The 19,387-nt window shown below is 44.8% G+C and overlaps 1 protein-coding gene across 2 annotated transcripts in view; it reads right to left on the reverse strand.

Annotated features, from left to right (window-relative positions):
- TMEM104 (transmembrane protein 104) overlaps positions 1 to 19,387 on the reverse strand; it is a 312,500-nt gene that overhangs the window by 103,642 nt on the left and 189,471 nt on the right. For both annotated transcript variants that reach the window (XM_068264517.1, XM_068264518.1), the window contains one exon: positions 16,261 to 16,342. In XM_068264517.1, coding sequence (XP_068120618.1) covers positions 16,261 to 16,342 — 82 coding nt within the window. The remainder of the gene's footprint in view (positions 1 to 16,260; positions 16,343 to 19,387) is intronic.

The following is a 19,387-nucleotide window of genomic DNA, read 5'->3' on the forward strand; positions in this document are numbered from 1 at the left end:
TGACTCTCTTGGGAGATTCACTATGAACTCACACGTAAGCAGCAGTGTGGTAGATTATGCTGTCACAGACACAGATCCCATAAACATCAATGCCCTCATAGTCACCCCTGAAACACACCTGTCAGACCACAGCCAAATCCTGCTGTACCTGAAATCCACCAACAAACCAACCACACAGCAGCCTCATCAGACCGGTTTCTACAAGCTGCCACCACCCCTCAAATGGCCCAAACAGTCTGCCACCGAATACACCAACATGACCAACACTGCCAAAATCCAAGAACTGCTGACAAACTTTTATAACAACCCATATGAACCAAACCAACAAGGTGTCAGCCATGCAGTGAAGGACTTCAGTAACATCCTACATACCATGGCAGTACAAGCAGGCCTCAAGCAGACCAACTTCAAGAGATCCACAAATAAACAGTCCCAAAAATGGTTTGACAGTGAATGCAAGGCTCTACGTAATTCGCTAAGGGCAGCCTCTAACCAAAAACACAGAGACCCCAACAACCGAGACCTAAGGGAAACCCATGACCACCTACAGAGACAATACAAGGACACCCTCAGGCAGAAAAAACAGAGCCACATCTCCCACAAACTCCAACAGCTGGAGGACTCCCTCCAAGACAACTCATTCTGGGAGACCTGGAACCATATCGGTGCAAAGCCTAAAAAAAGCCCTCTTCATATCCAAAATGGCCACATCTGGCTCCACTACTTCAGGAACCTCTACAAAGACATCCCAGAAAATGCCCAAACCCTGGAGCAGAAACAAATAGCCGCAAAACTGAAGGACATGGAGGAGACAATCAAGGACTTTCAAAACCCTCTGGATACACCAATCACGGTGCAGGAAATAAGAGAAAGAACAAAGCTGATAAAATGTAAGAAGGCTAGCGGTACCGATGGCATCTTGCCAGAGATGATCAAATACAGCCCCCCGGACATACATGAGGCACTCGCAAGACTATTCAACCTTATCCTGAGGTCGGGCTCCTTTCCTCAGGCCTGGAGTGAAGGCCTCATAACACCCATCTACAAGAATGGAGACAGATATGATCCAGCAAACTACAGAGGAATCTGTGTCAGCAGCACACTGGGGAAACTGTTTAACAGCATCATCAATAAGAGGATCCTCTCCTTCCTCACAGAGCAGGACATACTCAGCAAAAGCCAAGCCGGGTTCATGCCAAACCACCGCACAACCGACCACATCTACACACTGCACAGCCTCATCAAGACCCATGTCCACAGCTCACGTGGCAAAATACACGCTTGCTTTGTTGATTTTAAGAAGGCATTTGACTCAGTGTGGCACCCAGGCCTTTTCCTAAAACTCCTAGAGAGTGGAATAGGAGGAAAAACCTATGATGTCATCAAGAGTTCATATACTGGGAACCAATGCAGTGTGAAAGTAGATGGGAAGAGAAGTGCATTCTTCAAGCAGGGTCGAGGAGTCAGGCAGGGCTGCAGTCTGAGCCCAACACTCTTTAACATATACATTAACCAACTGGCTGTAGCCCTGGAATCCTCCCCAGCTCCAGGCCTCCTCCTGCATGACCCTGAGGTGAAGTTCCTGCTGTATGCAGATGACCTTGTGCTGCTCTCCCCAACACAGAAAGGACTACAGGACAGCCTGTCAGTATTGGAGACTTTCTGTACCACATGGGCACTGCCCATCAACCCAAAGAAGACAAAAGTGATGGTGTTCCAGAGGAAGAATGGAAATAAAACCCCCACCTCCTCATTTATATTAAATGGCTCCCCACTGGTGTCCACTAACAGCTACACCTACCTGGGGCTGGAGATCAACCAATCAGGAAGCTTTAAACCAGCAGTACAGGCCCTGAAAGACAAAGCCTGCAGAACATTTTATGCCATCAGAAGACAGCTTTACCACCTAAAATCACCAGTGAGAGTGTGGGCAAAGATATTCGACAGCATCATCACCCCAATCCTGCTCTGTAGCAGTGAGGTATGGGGCCCGGTCACCTACCCTGACCAATCAAAATGGGACTCCAGCCCAACAGAAATCTTCCATCTAGAGTTCTGCAAGTATCTCCTCCAAGTCCATCGAAGCACTTCAAACTCAGCTTGCCGGGCAGAGCTAGGCAGGTTCCCACTATGGCTTACTATCCAGCAGAGGGCACTCTCATACTGGGCGCATATACAGAGCAGCAACCCCAGCACTTACCACCATAAAGCCTCACTGAGCCAGGGGGGCGAGGCCATACCACGCGCTCTCAAGCAAAGCATCAGCAGCCAGCCCAGCCAAGGCCTCCAACACAGGCTGACAAAAGCCCAAATAAAACAGACTATAGAAAGCTGCAAGGAACGATACATAGAGGAATGGAGAAGTGACATAAAGAATTCCAAGAAACTCGTTGTCTATCAATCACTAAAGAGGGAGTACACAATAGCTCCATATCTGGGGAGGCTACATCACCACAAAGACAGACACAGTGCCCACAGCCTGGAGATAGAGACAGGACGACACAGACAGACATGGAAGCCCCGGGAGGAGAGACTGTGCAGACAATGCGACCAGGAGGTCTTGGAGGATGAGGCCCACTTCCTGCTACACTGCAGCAAATATGCACCTGTGAGGACCGCCCACTTCCAGAGACTCTCCGCCCACATCCAGGATTTTACCTCCACAGATGAGGAGCGGAAACTCTACATCCTACTGGGGGAGGAGGAAACAACCGTGCAAATAGCTGCCCGATATGTCACAGCCTGCCACCAACTGAGAGGAACATGATACCACATGGACTGTATTCCCCCCCAATACCCCCCTATGGACTGTATATCCCAGTCCCCCATGCTGTCCCTTACATCATCCACACACCCAGTGGCGGCGCTACACTGGGGCTTACCCAGGCTCAAGCCCCAGCTGACAAGCTGTCAGCCCCTGTAAAAGCCCCCCCGCCGGGTTGCCAAGTGTCGTTTTAAAATGTTAAATTTCCTCAGTGATCTTCAACTTCACATGTGCAGCTTTCCTTTAGCAAGCCGCAGATCACCCGGGCGGCTGAGCCAAGGAGTCCTCCTCTGTTCCTGCCTTCCTCCCTCAGCTCCCTCCAATCAGCTACAGCCTTGGGTGTCTTTGCTGCCAATGAAAACGGAGAGGCAGCTGAGCCAGCCCACCCCCCACACGCCCATCAGCGTGCAGTTCAGTTCACTCGTCGTCCTGTCCAGCAGAAACACGGGCTGCAGCTGAGCCTGGACTTTGAGCAGCAGTGTGCACGTGTGGGTGCAGAGGCTTCTCCAGGGAGCCTGGGTCACCCAGTGTAATTCTCTCCCGAGGTAGGCAGGCAACCACTCTTCACATCAAAGCCTTCTGTCCTTATCAGCCATCGCTCGCCCCTCAGGCTCAGCTATTCACAGCGATGCTGCTGATGCTTGGACAATCAGTCTGAAGAAAAATGTGGCGTTTTGAACTGCTAGTGAATGTGTGAAGGAAAGGTCAGAGAGTCAGTCAGTCAGGACAGGGTGCGTGGGTCAATTAGTCAGGGAATGTGTTTGTAGCTGTCTTCCTTGTTCTCCCACAGGCAGCAGGTAATCAGCATAATGTAACATGGGGTGAGAAACAGCAGACAGAGCAGGAGATGTGATCAGAGCGATGCACTGTTTTTGCAGAGCAGAATGCACAGCATACTGCCACAGAGACAGCCTGTCAGGCCCAGTGCACACCGAGCGGTTTGGGATGCGATCCGCTGGCCGCTTCTGCCTGTGAGCGCTTGACTAATGTATTTCAATGGGATGGTGCACACCAGCGGTTTGTAGCAAACGTGCCTCCTGCTGCACGTTTGCGGTTTGCAGAAGCGTTTCTGCCTCAATGTAAAGTATAGGAAAAAAACGCAAACCGCTCTGAAAACGCTACATCAGAGCGGTTTTCCAGGAGTTTTTGTTTCCCGAAGCTGTTCAGTAACAGCTTTTACTGTAACAGTATTAGTAATCTGCTAAGCATGTTTAGAAAACGTCTCTAAACATGCCTAGAATCGCTCTGAAATCATCTCCAAAAACTGCTAGCGTTTTGTAGATCTGCTAGCGGTTTTGGTGTGCACTGGGCCTCACTGGGTGCTGTGCACTTCTCTGCTGCTGAACTACAGTAAAAGTGCATGGCTCTGATCTCTGTCTGCTGTTTCTCCCCCAGCTGGAGCAGGCAGACAGCTCAGTTTCATTTCTACTTGCTGTAGAATCTGGGGTCTGTGTCATGTAGCTGCTTGCACCCTATTATTATTATTATTTAGTATTTTTGTGATACAAGCCTTTGAAGCTCCGCCCCCGTGAGCCCCGCCTGCCAGCCATTGTGCCCCTTTTGAGCCCCCCCAAAAATCTGAAGCTGGAGCCGCCACTGCACACACCTATGGACTATATACCCCAACTCCCTATATCCTTCCCTTATTCCCACACCCCCCCCCCCATGTTAATGTTTTGTTTTGTTTTGCTTTGGCAATGCTAAATGTATTTGGTCCTGCCAATAAAGCTTTTTTGGATTTGGATTTGGATTGATGCTCCTAACAGTTCATGGCAGGTTCCATCTTTGACTGTCTTGTCTGAAGCCAATTGTGATGTAATATTCTCCCTTACCCTGCTCCCTGATTGATTATTCTTCAGCCCTCCCAAGTCCTAGCCCTCAGACACTCCCACCAGTCTCTGGTCTAACGGGGGCATATTTGCCACTCAGCAGGGGGGGGGGATCATGTCGGGGGGGGGGGTTGCGTGCGATCTCGCGTCAGTTGGGGGGGGGTGCGAACGATCACGTTGTCAATTTTCCGGGGGGGGGGGGGGGGTTGCGGGCAATCTCCCTGTCAGTCTGCTTGGGTAGGGGGGGGTTGGGACTGATTGAGCTGGCGATCCCGCTGTCAGTCTGGGTGCAGCCGATCACGGTGTCAGTCTGTGGGCGGGAGAAGGGGATGCGGGCGATCTCGCGATCTAAGCTCGGGTGACTGCAGATTGCTGTGTTCGCACAATTACATTGCAGCAATCATAGCACTAATGATCAGCGGGCGATCACGCTGTCAGTCTTTTCACAGGCGATCGTGCTGTCAGTAGCGAGGGGTCAATGGTAGGTGTGTAGCGGTGGGGGGTGCGGGCAATCGCTGTCAGTTACAGGGGGTTATGGTGCGGGCGATCACGCTGTCAGTCGCGCGGGGGGGTTGCAATCGATCAGTCCGGGGGGGCTCTGTTGGGTTAAGGGTGGTGCGGGCGACCCTGTCAGTCTGGGGGGGAGGTTGGGGGGGTGGTGGAGTGCGTGCGATCGCCGCGGTCAGTCTCCGGGGGGGGGGGGGGGGGGGGTATGCGGGCGATCTGCGGGGGGCTGTCAGATGAACAGTGGTCTGATGGTGTAATGGTTAAGGGCTCTGCCTCTGACACAGGAGACCAGGGTTCGAATCTCGGCTCTGCCTGTTCAGTAAGCCAGCACTAATTCAGTAGGAGACCTTTGGCAAGTCTCCCTTACACTGCTACTGCCAATAGAGCGCGCCCTAGTGGCTGCTGCTCTGCTCTGGCGCTTTAAGTCCGCAAGGAGAAAAGCGCAATATAAATGTTATTTGTCTTGTCTTGGATGGGGAAGGAGGGAGAGAGGAAGCAGCCAATCAGGCTGCAGTAAAGAATTAGGGAGGGATAGGGAAATGAAGGGGAGGTACAGGGAGGGCAGTAGGGATAAAAAAACCCTCCCAGCATGCTCTGCAGGTTCTGGTTATATGGCCTGCGGCCTCCTTAGCTGCCTGGAGATAAAGAGGATTCCTGTTCAGCCAACAAAAGAGTAAGATAGCTTTTTAACTTCAGTATTGCCTTTTTGGCTTCCTTCCAAACTGTTTTTCACAGGAGAATAGAGATTTAAATTAGCTTTTTTTTGCCTAACAGTTACTCTTTAAACTTTTTTGCTTACCTGTGTTTTTTTTTTTCTACTTACCTTCCGAGAACAAACCTCTCTTTCCCCATGGGACAGTGTGCAAACACAGTGTGTTGCGAAGTACACTATGCACTTTGTCCCAAGTGAAAGGAGAGGTTTCTGGCAGCCCTGTGTATTAGGGTCTCTCGAAACCTGATGTCTGGTTTCACACTGCATATTAGCGTATCTGAAGGGTTGCGCCCGCCGCACCACATCGTCAAAAACAGACCTTCAGGGAATACAGCGTTCGTACATGGTATTCCCTGTCTGGCATTCGGCCAAGTATGAAGGAAAAATGTTTGCATCGCCATAGACTAACATGACTTCTGGGCTGATGCAAATCACCGCAGGAGCCGCGCGGTAACGTAGGTATGTACTAGCATTAAGTCAACCACTTCTGGCATAGTAGGGACCGCAAAGTGGGAGTTTTGCTAGGCATTTTGCCGCAACGCATCGCACCAGTGTGAAAGAGCCCTGAGAGACCCTTGTGTGCTTCGTGCTATGTTTTGAGATCCCTACTCTAAAAGCGTATCTGTGAGTGGAACTTCTCGAAGCACACCCCTATGCATAGGGCAGGATGTTCAGGACAGGTGGGACAATAAACAGTGGTGTCACGCCTTATTCCAGCCTTCTTGCAGACATGACAAGCTTTTCTTGGGGTGCGTTGACCTGGGGCACTTGGAAAGTTATAAGCATAGTGCTTTTCATGCAGCCGGCTAACTACATCAGGGAGTTGGAGCACAGTTCCTCCTGGATACAGGAGTTCTGAAACGATCTCTTCCTGAAATTGAAGGAAGGATCCGGTTTTCTCAGCCTTTGTGTAGAGAACAAAACTATTGTACGTTGCCAATTGAATTAAATATACAGACACCTTTTTATACCAGCGTCTGGTCCTTCGAGAAACTAAATAGGGAGCCAACATCTGGTCGTTGAAGTCCACCCCTCCCATGTTTGTGCTATAATTGTGGACGGCGAGGGTTTTTTCAACGACCTCAGTTGCTGAGATACAAAAGTGACACGAATGTCTGATTGATTGATTGATTGATAAGAGATTACTGTTCATGGTATATATGTTAGCTTCTTTTATTATAGGATGTTCTATGATAGTTCATTACAACACTGGCAGTTATAATTCAAAAGAACACATTTGTTCATTCTCATCAAAAACTGGCTATGAGATATTTCTAACCATAACATTCTCATGGAAGACTGACCATGAGAGTGTTGCTATCTACAACACTAGTCAAAATATGAGACGATGTGCGGAGTTTTCACATAAGCAACAATAGTCAAACGTGTTCTGTGACGCTTCCAAAGCACGTTGTGATCACGCAGTCATGTGTCTTGTCTGCACAGGCGCACTGATACAAGCACATGGTGATCAAGCACCCTTATCTGCACATAAGGTTAGAGAAACCGAGAGCCCAATATAGTGTAGTATGTTCAGCATAAAATTAGTAAAGATAAAAGATAATTAGTGAGAAGCGTATACTCACAAACGTGGGTTACCACAAAGGCAACCACTGTATAGGCAGGTGAGGAGATTAGACCTGTCCTCACTCAGGATTAAGAAGTCGTTCTCTGTAGATCAGAAAAACCTTTAAAATTTGCTTAGAGGAAGGAGTGGACTTGCCTCCATAAAGCAGACACGAAAGTGTCTGTATAAGGGTAATCACATTTATTATATAGTACCCCAAAAGTGCGAAGCGTTTCGCAGGCACTTTTCAGGCGCTACTCCTGCTACTGCTGAAATTCTGTTTGTCCCCACGTTTATTGCCTGATAAAGCGGGCGTGGCCTGCGAAATGCATTGCACTTTTGGGGTACCATATAATAAATCTTTATGGAGGTAAGTCCACCGATTCCTCCAAGCAAATTTTAAAGGTTTTATCCACTTTTACCCTGCTGGCGCCTCTGTTCCCCGTTTGCTGTCCTTATCTGCATATGTGCATGGATGAAACATGTTCCACGCCTGCACAGACATTGAATTCTGTCTATATAAAGGAGGGAAAATACTTTCGAGTTGGGACTCTCGAAGGACAAGCAGACATGCCGTCGCCAGGTATTTCCCCTTCGAGGTCGCTGAGATCCCCCGATCTTCTCTGGGTGACGCTGCAATACTTTGTAAGACATAATATTGATACTCACTAATTACTCAAATACAATGTAACTATGATTCTGCAAGCCTAGATAATTATTATAACAGGATTGTAGCTCAATAAATATTACTATTGAACCTTTCCTCATGTTTTGCTGCAATTCATTTTACCCACTACGTGGTGAGCGAAGTTAGAGGGTTTAAAAACCCTTCCCGTGAGGCAAAACATAAATTTGCGCTGCGAGCAGTCCTTTCTTTTAAAAATCACTTTGAACCTCTTGAATTGACTTGATATTTCACTTGGGGGTTCCCCTGTGCACCGGGAGCTCAAAATTGAAAAAAAGTCAAAAAAGGGTTCAAATGTGAATATCTCTGTAATGGTTACAGTTATCGCAAGAACTCCAACAGAGATGTAATGGTTAGTCTTCTAAGTCTAATTTGCACCTGTTGGCATTTTGCCAAAAGTTTCAAAGTTGAATATCTTGAGAACTGACTGTGTTATTTTAATATTGTTTAGTTAATAGTTTGCAGTTTGCCAAGGGTCACCTCTGGGTAAAACCCTGCCCACTTGGCAGATTGCCAAAAATTTTAAAATTGATAGGTAGATTCAAGCTCTGTCCCAGGGTAGGCTGAGCATGTCCATTGGTGTGGGTGCTTGGTTATTGGCCCGGGAACCCTGGTCTACAGTTAGCGTGTACTGTGAGTGAACCACTTGAGGCCGAAACTAGGACTGCGGTACCAGGCCAAAGCTTCCTTAAATGATCTTCGGGATCTCAGTGAAAGCAGCCCTATTGCACTGGCCACAGGGAGAACCTTAGAGACGGGGAGTGGAGGAGCGAGAGGAGACAGTCCTAGTGCCTACCAAAAGGTGAGAGAAACAACTGGTCAAGTAGCAGTACACAGAGCCTTGTGAGCTACCCCTCACAAGATTTGCCTGAGGTGATAGAAGAGTGTTGATATTTATAACTGAGTAGTATATCTTGTGATATCACAGTCTGTATCACAATTTCAAAATTTAGTGTCTTAAGATGTTTAAAAGGAAGGATCAAAAAATACAAAGAAGAAGTAGAGGTTCCCGGCTGGAACGAGAGCCCCTACGATATTTTGGCACAAGCAAATTTGTGCTGTGGGCTTGCAGAGTCATGGGAGAGTAAATTAGGAAATGCTGAACCCCTAGATGTAGTGAAAACTCTAGAGGAGGTCCCTGTTAAAGCGGGTGATGTTGTTGTTCTCTCTAGATGTAGATAAGACTCTAGAGGGGGTCTCATGATAAAAAAGGGATGGGAAACAAGGGAAAGAAGGTAACATGACCGTGAATCTCAGCTCTTCCTACTAAGTTTTTTTAACAGTCTGTGTCTTTGTTGCGTAGATTTCGGAGTATATTCTCCACAGAAACTTGGTGTGCTGTGTTTAAACCTGTAAGGCAAATTCCTTAAAGTGACAGTACCCGACTGCACTGGAAGAGTTGAAATGGTAATATAATCTGGACAAGACAGGTGGGTTAACTTTGTTTTTTCTAGTGAATGCTTTATATGGCGAATCCATTATAGTGAGTCCTCATTAATTGTGTATTCATATGTCTGGTTTTGTTTAACTGAATGCATAGAGGAATGTTTGAAAAAATTTTTTAAGCACGAGTGTTGAGTGTTCCTAAGCAATGTGTGTGAGCCAGTGTTTGAGATGCTGCTCTCCTCAGCTGGGGGTTCTTGACAAGCATTATTTTTCATTCAGGGGTACATGCTGTAAAAAACATTGACCTTTAACTCTTACTTCATGGGCTATGCATCTTATTTGATGAAATAAAAGGTTAAAAAGGTGAGAAATAGTAACGCAACTTTCTTGCGTGTGACGGGGTATGTGTGTGTCTTGTTTGGTGCAGCACTGTAAATGTACTGTTCATTTAAGCTTGTTACTGAAGTCAGTGTTGAAATAAAATGAATGATGATTGGGAAATTATAGACCAGCAAAGAATATGGCTGATTATTGAGGGTTTTGCCAGAATTTCAAAACCCCTGCAAATGCTCACATTTTCGTTACAGGGTTAAATGTGATTATTCTGTTGATGACAGTGTGATATCTGTGCCAGCAACTTTTCCCCTGGTTCCCTTTGTTTTCTAGCTATAATTGTGCAGGAGTGAAATTGTTTACTTGTTGAGCTAAAAGCTAGCTTAGATGAGACTCTGTGAAATAAATAAAATTGTATGTGAAGTTGCAATGTAGCATGAAAATATTGCATAGTTAAACTGTAAAACACAATCTCTTTATATAATATGCCTGTGTCTCTGCGCCTGTTATGTCCCTGTGTCAGAGTGTTGTTTTTTTTTAATTTTTTTTTTGTGCTACGCATGTGAAGGGAGGGACGCAGAGACACTGAGGAGAGCAGAGGGAGGACAGGGCCAGAAGAGGCGTGTGCGCAGCGGTGTATGAGGGCATGCGCACGGCGGGTGCGTGCATGTGGCGGGCGCCGCATGCGCAGTGAAAAGCCTAGCTTGTTTTTAAACGGGCTAAGGTCCCTAGTTACTAAATGAGATTTGTTTGTCTGGCAGAGAAATGCCTGGTTTCTTTAGGGTTGAATGTTGTACTGACTAGCTGAATGACATGAAGTGGCAGAATGTGTTGATGATGAAGTGTGAATTGAGTTATTTTTAATGAATTGTATGAAGTTTGGTTTGAGACCTTACTGATATAGAGTGTATTATATGTTCAAGAATACCTCTGTTAAAGATGCTAGAATATATTCTAGTTTCGAATGATACAATGGTATAAACTGTGAAGATAACAGATTTTGTCTCTACCAACATCTAGCTGGTGGGGTGGTAAAAGCTAGGATGGATCAAAGTTTTTAGGGGAGAACACTGTGTATACACAGGCCAAAGAGTTGTGTAGCCCAGGTTCTCCTGAGGGCCCTTTTACACTTAATGCATTGGTATGCATTAGTACGCATACAGTTTTGTTGTTTTTTTGTTTTTTCCCCAAATGGCAATGCATTTTGAAAAGGCTTCAATTTTTCAGTGTATAGTGTGAAAGAGGCCATAGAGGGACACGGACGCTGGACTGTACATCAGCTGTTATTTCGGTTACAGCTGACAGCAACTGATTAAGGCTCCCTGCACACTGAAAATCCGTTTTCCGATTCTGATTCTGATTTTCAATTCCGATTTTCCCTGAATACATTCAACAGAAAAACGGATCAAAAAACGCAGCATGCAGTAAAGATTAAAAATCGGAAGTAAAAACCGATTAAAAAGCGGACTCTGAATTGGAAATGCATGCAGTGTGCAAGAGGCCTAAGTGTAAAGGGACCCCAATTCCTTTATTTGTAGAGAGGGAAGCCCTTCAGTAAGGGGTGATGAATATTTTGGTTCCACTAATTTGGTAAATGTTGGAGACAAAATTTGGGTTCAAGGAGCGACTGGTTCTCCAGATAAAGCGGAGGTAGTTGCTGTAGGGAAGAAAAACTTTATTGATCATTTTGTTTGGAAAAGAGCAGTGGGAGCATGTCCCGCAAGAAAAATGTTACTTTCAAGAATGATTTATACTTGTTTGTACTTTTAGATCAATGTCATGCATGTCATATGCTCGGTCTCCTTGGTATCGTGTTGTTGGTTACTTCGGGAGTTGGAGCCTGAACTCCGGGTACTAAGCTAGTGCCTATAAATTCAACTGCTTCCCAATGGATGATGATAAACCGAACAAAGACCAGTCCAATCGGGAGTGCTGAGCTGGGCTGCTGTACAGTTGCTAATTTAATTCTTCCTGGAACTGTGTGGCAGGCGCCTAAACCTGCTAAAAGACCACATTACCCATGTCTACTTCAATTGGGTGATGAGAGACTTCCTTCCACCTGTGAAAAGGTGGGACAACATGCCCAAAAGACTGTTCTACATACACAGATAACTTTTCCTCCTCAAAAGACTTGTCCAGAGGGCCAAGTCAAACGAGCTTGGTACGACACCTTGCTTGGTGGCTACGGTTCTCTTACTGGAACTCTTAAAGCGGACCCAAACCAAACATTTTTTTTTTAATTAAAAATATTTAGTTGCACCACTCTAACACATACAAAGATAAATAAACACTCTTTCAAACCTATGAGCATTTCAGTGCATGCTTTTCAGCCTTCTCTTTTAATAACTAGGGTTATACTGGGGGCAGCCATTAGCAATTCCTCCATTGCCGGACACTAATCCACCAGTTTGCCGGATTTTGTCCCGGCAATTTGAAAGGAAGGGAGGGGTTCCTACAATAAATGTAAAATATTTTATATTTGTCATCATGCAACTGAAAAAAGGCTGCTATTTATTATTATAATTTAGAAAATAGATTTTATTTCTGAAATCTTGTATTTTTAATTTGGGTCCACTTTAATGGTTTGATATAGAGACTCTTGCTAATATATTACATAATGCTGGAAGTAAAATCAATGATGCTTTGACTTTGCAGGCTAAATGGATGCCAACTATATATCATCCTGCTAAAATATCTGCAGGTGTAGATACCGTGACTAACTCTTTGATTAATGCTTCATTATGTTTTACTAATAAAGTTTATGTTAAATTGACTAAATTTGTTAATTGGACAGTGTGTACATTGCAAACTATGCATCAGCTTCAACAAAAATCGGCTATGCAACTGGCTCTTAAGACTCTAATGAGCAAGTCTGGAGAACAGTGTTTAATTCTTCAATTCCACAAGACTGGTGGATACACTTGGAAGCTGAGAAAATGGTGTGCAATGATGCATCCTGTTTTGGTGTAATCACCATGTATAATGTGACCAAAACTTTTGCCATGTGCAAGTTTGTAGTCATGCCTTTGATTATGGGAGTTCCTGGGTCTCAGCATTTCTGGTACCCGGAATTTAATGGTCAATATATTGACATCTTTAATCAAACTCATGACCTTTCCTTATGCGATTCTACTCAGGAAGGTAAAATCTGTAAGTTGCAGTCGGCAGTCTATGAACCTGGTCTTCTGCAGAATACTGTCAATGTATGTAAATGGACAACTCTTCCATTGTCCTATGAGATGATGGTTGAAATAGCTCCACAACAGGTGTGTTTGGTCACAAATACAGAAGTTATTCCATATATGCAGACTCCCTTTTCAGGTTGTCTTTCTAATGTTCCTTCTTTAATTTGGCATAATGAAACTTTCGTTTTGCAGGGGGATATGGAGACCTCAGTTACCAAATTCTGGTCACCAATTACGCCTGATGTGCCTTATTGGGACTTCAATCTCACACGTTTACACAATACATTATTAGCTTCCGAAGCTTTATGGAGATGAAGATTTCATTTTTCAGCACGACCTGGCACCTGCTCACAGTGCCAAAACCACTGGTAATTGGTTTACTGACCATGGTATTACTGTGCTTAATTGGCCTGCCAACTCTCCTGACCTGAACCCCATAGAGAATCTGGGGGATATTGTGAAGAGAAAGTTGAGAGATGCAAGACCCAACACTCTGGATGAGCTTAAGGCCGCTATCGAAGCATCCTGGGCCTCCATAACACCTGAGCAGTGCCACAGGTTGATTGCCTCCATGCCACGCCGCATTGAAGCAGTCATTTCTGCAAAAGGATTCCCGACCAAGCACTGAGTGCATAACTGAACATAATTATTTGAAGGTTGACTTTTTTTGTTTTAAAAACACTTTTCTTTTATTGGTCGAATGAAATATGCTCATTTTTTGAGATAGGAAATTTGGGTTTTCATGAGCTGTATGCCAAAATCATCAATATTAAAACAATAAAAGGCTTGAACTACTTCAGTTGTGTGTATTTGAATCTAAAATATATGAAAGTCTAATGTTTATCAGTACATTACAGAAAATAATGAACTTTATCACAATATGCTAATTTTTTGAGAAGATCCTGTATACACACATAGGTACATGCGTACATGCTACCCAATTTTATGTACATGGGTACATGCTACCCAATTTTATGCCATCTTTTTTCTGCCCCATCTGACCTCTCCTCTTATTCTACCCATGCTGCATATCCTCTTCTGCTGCCTTGTGGACTGTCACACTCTTGTTGCTCCACCGTCTTTAAACTAGCCTATAGTGCCGGTTGATGCGCTGTAGATCAGATCAATCTGCAAGCTGCATCATTGATGGAGTGGGACTATTTTATCTTACGAAAGTTGGGAAGTAGGACTATTTTGTCCAGTAGTAGTGTCAAAATGCCATGGAACCCAGGTTCAGAAATACAGGTTTAGACTGTAAGCTCCTCTGAAAACACTTAATGACATATTAGCAGGGATTACCGGTAGATTGCAAGCTCCTCTAAAGACAACTTTTGACATGATGGCATGCATTAGACTGTAAGCTCCTCTGAAAAAAAAGTCAATGATCACGGCAGGGAATAGACTGTAAGCTCTTCTGAGGACAGTCAGTTAAGACGGCAGAGATCAGTGGCATAGGTAGAGATTTTGGGGCCTCATAGAAAAAACTTTCATGGGGCCATCAGATGTAGGTACTCTTTAGCTATATGCCACCTACCCCTACCCGATAGATACGATTTAAATTGCAATTTACATTCTCGAGCAATCTACACTGCAAATAGTCCATGGGCACTGACAGAGCAAAGGTGGGTGAACACAAGAAAGTTAATAGTGAATACACCAAGTACCACCTGGGCCCTCTCTGCTCCAGGGCCCCATAGCAGCTGCTATGGATATTGCTACGCCCCTGGCAGGGATTAGAATGTATGCTTCTGTGAGGACAGACAGTGAAATAACAGCAGGGATTTTATTGTAAGCTCCTTTGAAGACCGATAACATTGGCTGAATTTCCTGTTAAGTTTATATTAACAAGGATAGGATGCAACATGTTCAGAAGCACAGGATGTGATTGCCTGGGATTAGCAAGTGACAGCAGAACTCGCCCTCCTCCATGTGGTTGCCTCAACTTCTGGCAGCAAGTCTTGGCTTGAAGGGGGCAGAGCGGAGTGGGGAAGAAAAAAAGAAGAGGTGGGCCTGGCAAGAACTTGAACCCTTACTTGAACACTAAACAAAAGTCTGGCTACTGTTTTGTTAACTTTGTATAGTGTCAACCCCTGCCATCTACTGAGCTAAAATTAAACATTTATTAATTTCATACTTAGAAATGAGCCTACTTTTCTGAAAAAAAAGGGAGTTTCACTTACTTGGGGCTTCTACCAGCCCCATGCAGCCATCCTGTGCCCTAGTAGTCACTCACTGCTGCTCCAGTCCCCGCTGCCAGCTAGTTTTGTTTTTGCCGACCTTGGGGTCGTCGGGCCGCATTGGGTCTATTTTTACGCATTCTTGCTGGTGCAGGAACATTAACATACATTTTTTTACTGCTAGCGTTGCAACTCAAAAATTTTTTAGCGTTGCACCGCCACATCCCTGCAGCAGATCGCTACATTTAAACCCCCCAAATCCCCTGGGCTAAATATGGGGAGCGTTTTCTCAGAGGCTGAGATTTGGGCTGCAGCTCTGCCTCCATGCGTGTCACTGAGAGGTGCGGGGGAGAGGTGGAGATCCGTGGGGATTGACGTGAATGGAGGCAGAGCTGCAGCTCAAAGCTCCGCCTCCCCGGGCAGCAAAATTCACAACTTTGAAAGTCGTGGATTTTTGCCCTAAGATTTGGAGGGTTTAAATGTAGCGATCTGCTGCGGGGATGCAGCGTTTTAGCTTGTATTACACTGCTAAGTGGTAACTGATAAATAAAAAGTGCAATTTTAGACTTCAGAGTCTCTTTAAAGAGGAACTGTAACGGTAAAACGTCCCCTGGGGGGTACTCACCTCGGGTGGGGGAAGCCTCAGGATCCTAATGAGGCTTCCCACGCCGTCCTGCGTCCCTCGGGGGTCTCGCTGTAGCCCTCCGTACAGCCGTGACGCAATATTTACCTTCCTGGCTCCTGCGCAGGCGCTCTGATGGCTGTCGGCTCCGAAGTAGGCGGAAATACCCGATCGCCGTCGGGTCCGCTCTACTGCGCAGGCGCAAGTCTCCGGTGCCTGCGCAGTAGAGCGGACCCGACGGAGATCGGGTATTTCCGTCTATTTCCGAGCCGAATGCAGCCACAGTGCCCCCGCTGGAGCCAGCAAAGGTAAATATTGAAATTACAGTCGGGCCTGTCGCCGGCTGTTCAGAGGGCTGCAGCGAGACCCCCGTGGGACGCAGGATGGCGTGGGAAGCCTCATTAGGATCCGGAGGCTTCCCCCACCCGAGGTGAGTACCCCCCAGGGGATCTTTTTCAAGTTACAGAGTCTCTTTAAAGAAAGATAAACTTACCTCTTCTTTCTCCCATCTCTTCCAGCGCAGCTGAGCATTGGCAGCTGCCATGGCTTCTATAACAAAAGTTGTAGTCATGTAGCTGCAAATAAAAAGAAATAGGGGAATCAGTTTAAATATACATACAACTTAAAACTAAAATGAAGATGTGTGAAGTCACAAAGAAGAGGCCACTCACCATTACACTATAGAAAATGGTTAAAGAGAGCAGTGAGACTTGCATGGCAATGCTGAACTAGTCAGCACAAGCCCTGATTTTTTTTTTTTTTTAAATTGGAATAAATAGGTCCCTAAAGTAAAAGAACAATTGCTCACTTACCAAAATGCTTGACTGCTTTAATAAAGACAAAATCAATTAAACCTATGCATACTCTCATGCAAATACTTACTGCAGACCAGTCATCCATGAACCACTACTATCCTAAAAGCAAAAGTCTTAGTATGCAAAAAAAAATTGCATTATTTTGCTGTCACATACACCACATAGAGGCTCGCTTGAATTTGAATGTGTCCTAACTCTGGTCCTCTACCATGCATAATGCAATGTGCAAGCACACAGGGCATAATCCTATCAAAAGATAAAGAATACATATCCCAACATCCTCTCTTATGATAAATAATGCTTCAAACTAACTTCCTAAAGGTTAAAGGGCAACTGAAGAAAGAGGGGTATAGAGGCTGGCATATGTATTTCCTTTTAAGCAATATCAGTTGCCTCGCTGCCCTACTGATTATTAGCCTCTAATACTTTTAGCCATAGACTCTGAACAAGTATATACAGATCAGGTGTTTCTGACATTATTGTCAGATCTGACAAGATTAGCTGCATGCTCGTTTCTGGTGTTATTCAGACACTACTGCTGCCATATAGATCTGCAGCGCTGTCAGGCAACTGGTATTGTTAAAAAGGAAATGAATATGGCAGCCTTCATAATCTTCTCACTTCAGTTGTCCTTTAAAGCGGAATGAAACCCAGCATTTCTTATTTGCTCTAAAAAAATTATTTACAGCATATTATATACAACCAGCATTTTTTTTTACTAAAACAGCATTCAAAGGGTTACACACAGGGCTGGAAAGTTCAGTGCAGAGAAATGTAGATGCATCCGAAGTTGTAGATAATGTTATCTTGTGTTTACTTAAATGTATCAAGTGAGGCATGTGACACATTCTCTGACTATGGAGAAGCTGCTGGATACAGAGAGACACTGAAAGCATTTCTGCCTTCAATACATAATGAATAAAGCCTGTTATGAATAAAATGCAAAGTCAGCTCACAAAGCAAAAACCTGTACTTTTGGCAACGTATAATTTCTAAATGAATAATAATACCTATGCACAAATGCAAATACGATAACCATATGGCATATAAAAAGTAGGAAAACATGTTTTTATTGAATATTATGTCAGGGTTTTATACAGTTTTAAGGCATGTGAGTTTCTGAGTTTGCGGTTTCATTTGTGTTGGCCATGAATTTTGTATGCATTGTGCATTTTAATAATCTGCTTTTTCAACAAGACAAAAACAAAAAAATCCATGTCTTAGGGTGCATACACACATCAGACTATAGTCTTTGGAAACTGAAAGATCACAGACCAATCTTACCACCCTTCATGTAGTATGAGAGCCATACTCTACACAGCCTTTTCTATGGAGCTGAACTCCCCATCAAAAAAAAAAAATCTTTGCAAGATGCAGCACACAAACATGCTGTACAGACACAAAAGATCAGTATCTGCAAAAGATCTGTTCCTACCAAAAATCCATCCCTGCAAATTGCAATGATAGTCTATGAGATCTGCAGATCATCATACACACGATTTAACTGACATTCATCTGCAGATCCGCAGATCTGAAAATCCATCCTGGTGGATCTGATCTGCAGATGGATGTCAGTTAAATCATGTGTGTACGATGATCTGCAGATCTCATAGACTATCATTGCAATTTGCAGGAATGGATTTTTGGTAGGAACAGATCTTTTGCAGATACTGATCTTTTGTGTCTGTACAGCATCTGTGTGTGCAGCATCTTGCAAAGAATTTTTTCTGATATGGAGTTCAGCTCCATAGAAAAGACTGTGTAGAGTATGGCTCTCATACTACATGAAGGGTGGTAAGATTGGTCTGTGATCTTTCAGTTTCCAAAGACTATAGTCTGATGTGTGTATGCACCTTTAGTGGCTCCATAGGAATGCATTGTATGCGCATTGCATGTGATTCGCATACTGTATTTAGGAAAATTTCTGTGCAATTCTAAAATGTACATAAAATTGCACTTTGAATAGCAAACCAATGCGATTCTGTGTCTTTACTGAATTTCATAACCATAGAGTCCAGGGCTAAATCCATTGCGCTCACCCTGTCCTGTAACCAGCATCAGCACTTACACAGCTCACGCTGTTGTGTTTATGGTGAGTATGGATATATATTGTAGCACCCTTATGGAGGATAATTTGAAGCACTATCTGTCCAAAGAAAGGACATTAGGATATTTGCTCCTTATCTTGATAGGCAGATGCACTGCATGCTTGCATGATGCATTATGCATGTTACAGGAGTTAGAACACATATACATTCCAGGAAGACACTATGGCCTTGATTCACTAACCAGTGCTAAGCCGGTTAGGAGGCCTTAACAGTTAGTGGGCGCAAACCACAACGTTAAGTGGTATGCGCCCACAGGACCACCCACATTGTGTGAAGCGTGGCAGGACAGTAATAGTGCGCGGTGCGACGATAACATCGCACCCGCAGCCTTACAAACGTCGCATCGGGTGCCCCCGAAGCGGCGCATTGATGCACGGTGCGACGTTATCGTCGCACCGCGCACAGTTACTGTGCCGCCGTGCTGCGCACGATGTGGGTGATCTTGTGCACAATGTAGCTTTGCGGGACTATTAGTGCCCGCAAAGCTACTTATGGGCCACTAAGCGGCTGTTCACTCCGGCGCTATCACTTAGCGCCGGTTAGTGAATCAAGCCCTATGTGGCATATGTGACTATGAAAAAAAAAAAATATTTTTTTTGCAGACTAAGACTTCTAAAAGAAGCTGTATGGATAGTAGCAGTTCCTGGAAGGCTGATCTGCACTGAGTATTTGTATAAGAGAGTGAAAAGGGTTACCG

The sequence above is a fragment of the Hyperolius riggenbachi genome, chromosome 12, assembly GCF_040937935.1.
Source record: "Hyperolius riggenbachi isolate aHypRig1 chromosome 12, aHypRig1.pri, whole genome shotgun sequence".
NCBI classification, from domain to species: domain Eukaryota; kingdom Metazoa; phylum Chordata; class Amphibia; order Anura; family Hyperoliidae; genus Hyperolius; species Hyperolius riggenbachi.